The following is an 11,424-nucleotide window of genomic DNA, read 5'->3' on the forward strand; positions in this document are numbered from 1 at the left end:
CAAACACTTCACCCAACTTTCCATCGGCATAGTGGTGACTAGAAAATGGGTGAATTTAAATTTTTCGGTGAACTATCCCTTTAAGGTTAGTGTAAATGTGGATATGATTGATGGAGGCAGGAGGCAAGTGTTGTATTTATGGATATTTAAGGTGGAAAAATCAAGTGTAATCAAATTAAAAAGGGAAAAAACATTTCATGCAGGTGCTTAACTGTGTTTATATATTAATGATGACTAATGTAAGTTAAGTTCATTCCTGCGTTTATGGGAATTGACAAAACAATTGTTTACAATAATTTACATGTATGTTTACACATGTAAATATTTACATTAGCTTTATGTGAACAGTAACGATGTGTTGAATCTGCCTCTGTAGTTCTTTCACCTCAGTCTGTGGCCTCCTGGCTTCTCCTTGTTAGTTCAGTCACATTAGTGAGAAGCAGGAAGTATGAGTGGTTGATGATCAGTGTGGAGAACAGTAAAGTGCAGCTTCACTAAGTCAGTCTCCATCCTGGAGTTTCTTCACTTTAAGAGATTCAACTACCCCACATTGAACCCTCACGTTACACCGTCATAGTTCCATCGATTTACAGACGTTATTGTGTTATTGTACTCTGGAAGAACGAGTGATTCGTGTTGAGCAGAGGATGTGAGCTCTCATTGACTCAGTGTGTGGCTCTTAAAAGAGCCGTTGTGTTGTTGAGCTGTTGTAAAGTGAGTTTATCCACCGAAGCCGTACAGAGTGCGGCCCTGTCTCTTCAGAGCATACACCACGTCCATGGCGGTCACGGTCTTCCTCTTGGCGTGCTCGGTGTAGGTGACAGCATCGCGGATCACATTCTCCAGGAAAACCTTCAACACGCCGCGGGTCTCCTCGTAGATCAGACCGGAGATACGCTTCACTCCGCCACGGCGAGCCAGGCGGCGGATGGCGGGCTTGGTAATTCCCTGGATGTTATCACGGAGAACTTTGCGGTGACGCTTTGCGCCTCCTTTACCGAGCCCTTTTCCTCCCTTTCCTCGTCCAGACATTTCTCTTCAGTAAGATGAGATCTAGTGAATAGAGTGCTCCGCGAGAAACAGAGCTATTCATAGCCTGACTGAGGACCTGATAGAAGACAGAGGCGGCCGTCTTCCTCCTCTGTGGATCCTCATGGCCGCTGATAATAAACTCTATGGTGCGCTAGCGCCTCCACAGGTTTGGATGTAGGACGGTAGATATTAAGGTCTGACACTTTACCAGTTTGTGTAACAGTAGGACTGTAGCACGTTTCCATCAAGTAGGAATAGTGCCTGTGAAAAAGGCTTAGTAAACATAAGAGTAACATTAGGACTGATTAGGGAAGTACTGAGACAATGTATGGATATTGAGCAACCTTGAGTGAAAAACAGTGATCACACAAAGACTCAGCTCATGATTTCTCCCTGAGCCCTCCTGTTATCCTCAAATTGACATTGTCAATTTGAGTCATTTTGACCACAGCAATTAAAACCTCCAGAAAATTATTAGAATAAAAATTGTAACCTAAGTTTATGTTTCAAGTATGGTTTGTTTCTTTGTTGACTACTTAAATAGACTTTTATCTAAAACACAACCCCCCACCAAAAGTACATGTTATATTGAACTCGATATCATCCTAAACAATCAATATGAATACGTCTAAAAGAACACTGATGCGTACACTGTGGATCCAGGTCAATGAATATACATAATCATGAAAATCTTATTTTTACCCAGTTGCCCCCTAAATAGGAAAAGTCATAAAATGTGAAGCCAAAAAATGAAGTTACCTATTTACTTATTTAGAGACGTTAAACATTTAATGGGCTCAAATTGACCCCAAGGACAATAGGAAGGTAAAAATTATAACAAAGACATAACAATGTAATAGACAAATTGATTCTTTAAATGTGGTCTTTTATAAGGAAACATGCACCGATTTGTTTTATCAGCGCTAAAAGTCATGTTGTAGTAGGTCAAAAGTGTTAGTGCAGGGTCAAGCAGTGTAAGCACTTGATGCTTGTCTGGAATTGTTTTTGATAGTGTTATGAACATGCCCATATATTATTAGTCCGGGGTGACAGTGTGACTATGTTCATCTTTCATTTGGCATCATTGAATACTGACCAGTTTTAAAAGCACCTCATGTATGCTTGAAAGTGTTGTTGATTACAAACTGTCATTCTACTGGATTCTGTTTTACTACATTCATCTGGTTTCATTTGCAGAAATGGACCTTAGAAAAAATGGTCATGGTTTTGTTGGGGCATCCTTAAAATGGTATTTTCATCCCCCGCCACCTGTAGCTGATCATCCACAAAAACGAGGAGCTCAACAAACCCCTGAGCAGAGTGACCATCTCTCAACTTTGTCTTTGCTTTCCTACCTTTGATTCATGAGTTGAAAACTATGAGATCAACAACAACACTGTTATTATTGTTTTGCTATGAGCTTGGATGGGGGTGAGTGGAGGGGTGGGGGATGTTGTTTTTTATCATAGTTAGCATGGAAAGTACTTTGTATTGTAGTGTTTGTACGACATAAATAAAATCTGTTTGAATGGTTAAAATAACATGTTTACATGCTCCAATTTACACACAGCAATCTACACAAACACTTACACATACTGCACACGTGTGTACATTCTGGATACACAGAGTGTTTGTTGACACTAAGGCCTTCATTTGTAATATGAATATGTTATTGGTTATAAAAGTCTGAGAAGACTTGATCTATTGATCAATAGGTAACATATTGACAGGTTGACAGAGATTTCTCACACACAACATGAATAATTTAATGTATGAGTCAGATAGTTTTTGGGAAACCTCTGTCATGTTTTAATGATTATTTTACAATATATAAAAAACATGTATCCTAGTGTTAATGTGAAGAGCAAAAGTTGGTATTTACTAAATCAGACAGCAGAGAAACTGCAAATTCCAGTGAAGCATAAACATTTTCTGCAAAATAAATGATGGAACCTGTTGACTTTTTGTATTAAATGAAAGAGAATAGTTTATCAAATTGACACATTAAACCCATGGACCTGAAATGTAGCACTAATTATACAATGACTCTCCAGCATCCTCAGCATGACACGTTCACGGCTCTGATAGGAAGTCTGGCTCAACTTCACCATGAGCCTCGTCCATCAGCGGTGTGTTTGCTGCCTGCACAATAACTTGACTTTAATACAAAGGGATCATCAGCAGGTGCTTGTTTTTACTCGGTCTCTCTGAAAAAACATGTGGAGCAGCTGGGAAACGGGTTTTGGTGGAGCTGTGGAGCTTTTGAACTCATTTTAGGAGAGAAACGAGTGGGAAAAGCCGCTGAGCAGCGCTGCTCACCGCGGTGAACGGGTGAGGTTTGGAGGCTCCACCGACAAAATGCAGAGAGCATCAGAGCTCTTCATGACTTCAATATGAAGACAGACAAGTCCGCTACCTGCTTCCTCACTGTCAGCCTCCAGCACCGCTCACCCACTGAGTTTTCACTCGTTTATCAGTGAAGAGAAAACACAAGTGTCTCGGTGTTCACACTGCACACAGGAGCCACGGCTCGACTGAGTCTTCACGGTTCTCATGGTGTGTTCAAGTACCGCCTCCCGATCAGGACTCTTCTACAGTCCGGTCACTCACTCCGATAGTTCCTCGTTGATCTGAACAAAAAGAGAAAGATGGCAGAAGTCGCTCCAGCTCCAGCTCCAGCTCCAGCTCCAGCCGCAGCCAAGGCTAAAGCGGCCAAGAAGAAGGTCGTGAAACCGAAGAAGGTCGGCCCCAGCGTCAGTGAGCTCATCGTGAAAGCCGTGTCCGCGTCCAAGGAGCGGAGCGGCGTGTCAGTGGCTGCCCTCAAGAAGGCTCTGGCTGCCGGAGGCTACGATGTGGAGAAGAACAATGCCCGCGTCAACAACACCATCAAGAAGCTGGTGGTCAACGAGACCCTGGTCCAGACCAAGGGAACCGGGGCCACCGGCTCGTTCAAGATGAGCAAGAAGGTGGAGACCAAGGTCCAGAAGCCGGTGGAGAAGGCCGCTCCCAAAGCGAAGAAGCCCGCCGCCAAGAAACCCGCAGTGGCTAAAAAGCCCAAGTCAGCGGCAGCCAAGAAGCCAGCAGCCGCTAAAAAGTCCCTGAAGAAGGTGACGAAACCAGCAGCGGCCAAGAAGTCCACCAAGAGCCCCAAGAAGGTAGCGGCGAAGAGCCCCAAGAAGGTGGCGAAGAGCCCCAAGAAAGTGGCCAAGAGCCCCAAGAAGGTGGTGAAAAAGGCCCCTGCACCCAAGAAAGCCCCCGCGAAGAAGGTCGCCAAACCCAAAGTGAAGAGGACAGCAGCCAAGAAGAAGTGAGATGTCCTCACTGTGAAACATGTCCATCCTGGTAAAAGGCTCTTTTAAGAGCCACACACGTCTATCCACAAAGAGCTGCTTCCTCATCAATCATCACCACTGACAATAAATATGTAGAGACAGAGTTCTTAACTAAAGGGAGTCAAGTTATATAGAAAGATATTAAACATGTATTTCTTACAATGTTAAGATTTAGAAGTTATTTCACAACCAAACAGTAAAATAAAACATATTTAGGGAAGCAGACTACTACTGACACACACACACACACACACACACACACACCATGTAACATGATGTGCAACGATTTCAGTTTTACATCATATACTGTACTTCTTCTTTAAAGAGTATTTCTTTGTTAAAAAATGTTTTCTGTAGAATCACATTAATTCTATTACTATGTATTTATTGTAGTTTCCTCTTGTCTTTAATTGCTAAATATATGAGTGACACTTAAAAACTATATATATATATTTATACACAAGCATGAGAACGAGTAAAGTAATGAAGTTGTGGGTGAGCTGCTTAGAAAAATGACAATTCCAGCTTCACATTATATATTTATACTGTAGTAACTAACATCAGGGAGTCAAGAGATATGTGAAGCGGAACCACGTCCACTACCAGATGAACTCTCCTTCATGTCCTGTCAGAAGCTTTGTTTTCCAGTAGCTCAGCTGCTCCTGTTTTATTGCAGCTACTTGTCTGTTCTGAGTCATAAAAATGAGCTCTGTAGCAGCATCAACTTGATCAGTGGCTGTCATTAAACTAAAGTATTGATGAACTGTCATCAGACACTGCAACACCAACAGAGGGAAAGTCATGTGGTTAAATTTACTCACAGGCAGCCGAGTGTTTTTCCATTTGGCATTTTTCTCAGATTTATGATTAAAACACTAAATTAATTGGTTTCCTGCAAATATCAAAAGCTCTTCTGTGAAAGTAAAGTAACCCCCACCTGACGGTTGTTTTTTTTTTGATTAAAACACTAAGATAATTTTTCAGAGTATAATTTTAAACCACTAAAGTAAATACCTTGTTTCAGGACCATGGACAGAGCTGGTTGTTGTGTTTAGGTGCTGCACCTCAACAGTGTGTTTCTCTGAATGGATGTTGTGGAGCAGAGTGGAAACACACGTAGGTGACAACTGGGTAAGTCGAGCCACTGTGTAAGATGAGCCACCGCCTGTATTTAGATAACTATAAAAATAAGTAATAGTAATTAAGGAAGTGTGGTCGACATTACTCATTCCATCTTTCACTCAAGCACATGGAGAGAGTGGTAAGCAAACCAGAACAAAAATATCTTTGTCAAGCAAAGACAATTCATCTTGTTGCTAAAATTATCCGTCTTGTATCTTAATTAAAATAGATTAACAAACAGACATTAACATGAATACACAGACAGACACTCACACACACACATATCCACACACATACATTAATATATACACACAGACACACAGCCATTTAGTGCATATATAAATTCACACTGAGCCACTACATTTGTTGCTATGAAGAACACACACGTGTCCTTTACGTGCACACCACAGCGTGCGTTAGTCACTGACGTCCCCTCGTACTGCAGGAGTTTGGCGACGGCCTTAAACTGCAGCCTTCTGGACCCTGACTGACTGACCCACTGACCTATTGACTCACTCACTGGTTAATGTAGACACTATTGCAATAAACACTAAAATAAAACACAGCACTTGATATCACTTTTTACTTGCTCACTTTTCTTTTCTGCCTGATTTCTTTCCTGACTGACCAATGACAGCTTCCCATGTCAGCTGACCTGTCTGATCACATTCAAGTAGAAGTCTGAGCCTGAGCCCTGAGAGGCGACTGGGTGAAGGACAGTTGTAGTAATTAGTTGTGTTCCTGATCGACACCAGTGCTGAATTTATTAGATATTTAGTGTGTGTGTGTGTGTGCGCGTGAGTTTGTATGCATGTGAATGGTTGTGTGTGTGCTTGGCTATAAAGACGGTGAAGTATTATTATGATCTGAAGTAGACCTGACACAATATCCCTGTTATCACTGTGTAGACCATATATATATATATATATATAAGCTTTTTTTTTTTGTATATATATCTATCTATCTTTAGATAAAAAAAGCTAATGCTTAATAGAAGGCCAGGATGCACACCCCTGTGCCTCCTTGTCATTGGTCCAGGAGGAAGAGGGGGGGCAGGGGAAAGTGAATCAACTGCATTGAATGTAAAAAATTACTTTCCTGTGTATCAGATATCACATGATCCTGAGAGAATTTACTTTTTGTATGAATATTCACAACAAATGAATAATAGATGATTGATACAAAGTGTCTGACCTTGTGTTTTTGTTCATGATGTCTTCCATTAAATTGTTTTCCACAGGAGACCTCTCCAAGGACATGTGCCTGAAGACACAAGCAGAGTAATACATTAAAATAACAGAAATAAATAATGGTTTAAAATCCTTGAAAGTCTAATGGAGTTTGACATGACTCTCTTCATATACTGTGGAGAACAAGATGTACCGTGAACATTCATAGTTCATTTGTTTTGTTCTTGTCAAACATGTATCATTGTATTTCAACGGTCCAACTATCAACTTTTTTCAGCTTTCAATTGCACCTCAGGGTGTTCATCAGTTAAAGGAACTGGCCCAAGGGTCATCTCATGACCAACATTACAACCTTAGCTCACATGAGGCCAAAGCTATTTGAGTTCACTGAAGAAGACCCTGAGAAGTGGTCGAAAGCTTAGAAAACAAGTCAAATAATAATAATGACGGCTGTGTTCCATTCAGCTGCTCCAGTTCAATGGTCCTGATGTTGTGCATGCTGGATCACTGTCATGTTTACTGGGCCACTTTAATACAACAGAGGACTTGGTCAATGTTTTTAATGAAAACCTGTCTCATGTGAAACACGTCTATAATCACACATGTGACCGGACACACAGCACCTAACTTTTAAAACCTGATTTTACAGCTTAAGCAAAAGTACCATCAGTTATTGTTTATGACATTACTTTGTAAATAATAGTTAGTAATAAATGTAATAAATAAATATCATTACTTCTTCCACTAGATTTGCATCATGACAAATGTAAAGAGGTTGAAAAAATACATTTAATCTGTTACTTTCTTTCATTTGACAAATATTAATGTGTGTTGTTTCTGAAATCATACTGTACATCTTGACAGATATATGCAGGTCCCTTTAATGCCATGGATCCATGTACATTAGGTGTATTGAAATTTGAAGTGTGTACTCTTAATATTAACACTCCCAGATAAACTCTGGTTTCCTCACTAAATGACACTAACATCTGACTCTACGTATTGAATGCTAATGTGCCTAGAATGACATGCATGTACTTGTGTATTTTACAAGTTGGTGTGTGACATGAGGAGATTTGCTCTCTACCAGAGGAGAGTGTGTGGCTCTTAAAAGAGCCTTTGTGTCGGTGGTTTCCATCAGCTTTGCTTTACTTGGACTTGGGGGCCTTCTCGGTCTTCTTGGGCAACAGAACAGCCTGGATGTTGGGCAGCACGCCGCCCTGAGCGATGGTCACTCCGCCCAGGAGTTTGTTGAGCTCCTCGTCGTTGCGGACGGCCAGCTGCAGGTGGCGGGGGATGATACGGCTCTTCTTGTTGTCGCGGGCGGCGTTTCCAGCCAGCTCCAGGATCTCAGCGGTCAGGTACTCCAGCACAGCCGCCAGGTAGACGGGGGCGCCGGCACCAACGCGATGTGCGTAGTTGCCTTTACGCAGCAGCCTGTGGACACGACCGACGGGGAACTGGAGCCCAGCGCGGGACGAGCGAGTCTTTGCCTTCGCTCTGGCCTTTCCGCCGGTTTTACCTCTGCCAGACATTATGGATGAAGTTTGTTTCCTAAGACGCGTCAAGAGAAACTGCTGTGAACTGCTCGAACCCTCCCTTATATATCCGCGGAGCGAGCGGGACGGTTCATGCCAGACCAACCAGAAAGAGCAGCGGAGGACGGCCTGCACTTTCCTCCAATAAGCAGCGAGTACCCCAGGAGGAGCCTCTCACCAATCAGGACCCGGGGATCTGAAGTAGCGTCACCATTTCACGGCTGGCTCCGCAGTTTAAAAGCAGAGTGTCGCGTCTCTGCCTCACATTTCCTCCCGATCAGAGAGACAAGAAACAAAATGGCAAGAACCAAGCAGACTGCGCGTAAATCCACCGGAGGCAAAGCCCCCAGGAAGCAGCTGGCCACCAAGGCTGCTCGTAAGAGCGCCCCGGCCACCGGCGGCGTGAAGAAGCCTCACCGTTACAGGCCCGGTACCGTGGCTCTGAGAGAGATCCGTCGCTACCAGAAATCGACGGAGCTGCTGATCCGCAAGCTGCCCTTCCAGCGCCTGGTCAGAGAAATCGCTCAGGATTTCAAGACCGACCTGCGCTTCCAGAGCTCCGCTGTCATGGCTCTGCAGGAGGCCAGCGAGGCTTACCTGGTCGGCCTGTTTGAGGACACCAACCTGTGCGCCATCCACGCCAAGAGGGTTACCATCATGCCCAAGGACATACAGCTGGCCCGCCGCATCCGCGGAGAGAGAGCTTAAACTGCTGCTGCTCCACTGACGATAACAACGGCTCTTTTAAGAGCCACTTCACTGCACTCAAGACAAAACTCCTCCGCTGCCCTCACTAGTTACTGACTGTTCATACATATAATACACTGTAAATAACTGACTAAAGAATTTACAGTAATTATCTGGAAAATAAAGTTACTATTCAATTATTTTCCAATATAAATAATTTCTGTAAAGTAATTACAGCATCGTACAATAAATATTTGCACAGGTTTAAAAAACATTTAACTATTTTAGTTTTACAATATTAATTACAAAATATTTGTTACATTAGTAGCTTTGCAAATAATACACATTGGAAAGTATGCAGACTAAGACCTGGCTTGCTATTAATCTAATATTCATTAATATTGCTACTTTCACTCCACCTGTTGAATGGAACCAGAGTCAGAGCTGCAATGAAATAAAATGTTTATTTTAACTGAGTTGAGTTCTAAAATACATGTGTGGGATTGGAGCCCTTATAAACAAGAGAAACATAATTCTACCAGTGACATTACAGGCCTTCATCAACAGAACATTCATACCCCACTGATATAGACTTGTAATTGAAAACTGTAAGTATTACTGAATGCTGTCAACACAAATATCACTAGTATCAGGACGCTGTCATTTCACTGCAATTATATTTGCATTGATGCATCTTACAAACAGCAACATTGTTTTCCAAGTCAACCATATCAAAGTCTTTTTCCCACTCGTTTCTCTCCTAAAATGAGTTCAAAAGCTCCACAGCTCCACCAAAACCCGTTTCCCAGCTGCTCCACATGTTTGTTCAGAGAGACCGAGTAAAAACAAGCACCTGCTGATGATCCCTTTGTAATAAAGTCAAGTTATGTTGCAGGCAGCAAACACACCGCTGATGGACGAGGCTCATGGTGAAGTTGAGCCAGACTTCCTATCAGAGCCGTGAACGTTTCATGCTGAGGATGCTGGAGAGCCATTCTATAATTAGGGCTACATTTCATGTCCATTGGGTGAATTTATCAATTTTACTAAATATTCACTTCAAGCGATGATCAAATCAATATTGGGGAACATTTCTCTTTCATTTAATGACAAACAGTCAACAGGTTCCATCATCAAATGCAACAGAAACAATCGACCACATCGAATGAATGCAAACACCAGATCAAACCTAAATAAAACTGTTGAAGTGCAGCACCTAAACATAAAAAAAACAGCTCTTTCCATGGTCCTGATACAATGTATCAATTGTATCAGTTTAATATTTGTCGCCTTTGTCAGACCTTGTTTCAACTTTAGCTCCAAGTATAGGTGTGAACACACCAAAGCAGGGCCATAGCAAAGGTTGGAAAAACATGTTGATTTTACATTTTCTGAAGTTATCCAAGTTTATAGTCTTATTTTTATACATTTAAAATATATGTTGTAGTGTGTGTCTGCTGGTATTTATTTATATTCTGCTTTGGGTGTTTGCGGCTTGTTGTTTGCGACAGTTGTGGAGGCCGTAGTGCAGGTTAGTGCACATGCGTAGTTATATATTGGTCATTGATATCATCTGGTGTGCGAAGTCTGCGAAGGAGTGGATCAACACAAGTTCTTGACAGTGACACCGTGATATATGATCGTGCGACCTGCAACGGGCAGTGTGACGATGGACATGTAACGGATACTTGGACTTTACGCATCACCAAGTCGGTAATGGACAGAGATAAGGTGTTTTTAAAAGCCATTTGCTGGAACCGTGCAAATAAACCCTTTCAAGTTTTTCCCGGCCTCCGGTTGAAGTGTGTTGACATTGGGTTTTCACAACCAGGCCAGAAGTATATCTGTTGGACACGAGTTAAACTTGATTATCACTCTGCAGGCTGACATTAAGTGGCCTATTGAAACTTGGAGCGAGGTAAAATGGCCAATACACCTTCCATTAAGTTTAATGCCATTGATGATATCATAATAAACCCTTACTGATTGGAATGTGGCTTTAACCATTTCTTTGTGATGGATTTTCTTGCAGCTACACTCAGGAGTTTTTTCAGAATTTAGTGCCAGAAGGAATTTACATTTGGAAAAGCCCAGAACAAATGGTAGTGATTTTAGATGGTGCTTGTTGTTTCATATCCTGAAGTCCTTTAAAGAGTCTGCCACAGGTTGAATAGACCTGGGTCCATGTCACTAGCATCTTGGGGCCCGGTTGGATTCTTTCCTCCTGATCCAGAGTCATTGGGTATTGTTGATTATATGTGGCTTTCACTGTCGGGATCAACAAACCCTTCATTTCCTTGTACCACTCAGATGGAAAACCATCTGGTCCTGCTGCTTTATTGGGTTTCAAATTACATATTACACTTTTGATTTCTTCATTTTTGATTTAACTAATTCGGAGCTTGTTTTGTTCTTCCTTCATCTTAGGTAATTTTATCGGATCAAACAATTCTTCCATCCATTGTTTGGAGAAAAAACTGCTTTTTTAAATATCATTAGAATAGATCTCATGTAGTTTGTTAT

At 41.9% G+C, this 11,424-nt stretch overlaps 4 protein-coding genes across 5 annotated transcripts; 2 read left to right on the forward strand and 2 right to left on the reverse strand.

Moving 5' to 3' along the window:
- Positions 1-671: 671 nt before the first annotated feature.
- Positions 672-1,069, reverse strand: LOC117756281 (histone H4). The gene has a single exon (XM_034576709.1). It carries the CDS (start codon positions 1,030-1,032, stop codon positions 721-723), a length of 312 nt encoding a protein of 103 aa, XP_034432600.1. The 5' UTR covers positions 1,033-1,069; the 3' UTR covers positions 672-720.
- Positions 1,070-3,644: 2,575 nt separating this feature from the next.
- LOC117756219 (histone H1-like) lies at positions 3,645-4,539 on the forward strand. The gene has a single exon (XM_034576636.1). It carries the CDS (start codon positions 3,681-3,683, stop codon positions 4,341-4,343), a length of 663 nt encoding a protein of 220 aa, XP_034432527.1. The 5' UTR covers positions 3,645-3,680; the 3' UTR covers positions 4,344-4,539.
- Positions 4,540-7,720: 3,181 nt separating this feature from the next.
- LOC117756253 (histone H2A-like) lies at positions 7,721-8,235 on the reverse strand. The gene has a single exon (XM_034576677.1). It carries the CDS (start codon positions 8,209-8,211, stop codon positions 7,825-7,827), a length of 387 nt encoding a protein of 128 aa, XP_034432568.1. The 5' UTR covers positions 8,212-8,235; the 3' UTR covers positions 7,721-7,824.
- A 269-nt stretch (positions 8,236-8,504) lies between these two features.
- On the forward strand, positions 8,505-9,035 carry LOC117756233 (histone H3). Of its 2 annotated transcripts, XM_034576655.1 has the most exons (2): positions 8,505-8,711; positions 8,879-9,035. In XM_034576655.1, the coding sequence occupies exons 1-2, from the start codon at positions 8,512-8,514 to the stop codon at positions 9,009-9,011; spliced, it is 333 nt and encodes a 110-aa protein (XP_034432546.1). In that variant the 5' UTR covers positions 8,505-8,511; the 3' UTR covers positions 9,012-9,035. The 2 variants fall into 2 exon arrangements, with proteins under 2 accessions (XP_034432546.1, XP_034432545.1); XM_034576654.1 differs by having other exon boundaries at positions 8,505-8,969.
- Positions 9,036-11,424: the final 2,389 nt, after the last annotated feature.

The sequence above is a fragment of the Hippoglossus hippoglossus genome, chromosome 22 (genome assembly GCF_009819705.1).
Source record: "Hippoglossus hippoglossus isolate fHipHip1 chromosome 22, fHipHip1.pri, whole genome shotgun sequence".
NCBI lineage: Eukaryota > Metazoa > Chordata > Actinopteri > Pleuronectiformes > Pleuronectidae > Hippoglossus > Hippoglossus hippoglossus.

Bases quoted from the DNA above. Each gene is read 5' to 3' on its own strand.
- LOC117756219 (XM_034576636.1), top strand. From the start codon at position 3,681: ATGGCAGAAGTCGCTCCAGCTCCAGCTCCAGCTCCAGCTCCAGCCGCA.
- LOC117756253 (XM_034576677.1), bottom strand. From the start codon at position 8,211: ATGTCTGGCAGAGGTAAAACCGGCGGAAAGGCCAGAGCGAAGGCAAAG.
- LOC117756233 (XM_034576654.1), top strand. From the start codon at position 8,512: ATGGCAAGAACCAAGCAGACTGCGCGTAAATCCACCGGAGGCAAAGCC.
- LOC117756281 (XM_034576709.1), bottom strand. From the start codon at position 1,032: ATGTCTGGACGAGGAAAGGGAGGAAAAGGGCTCGGTAAAGGAGGCGCA.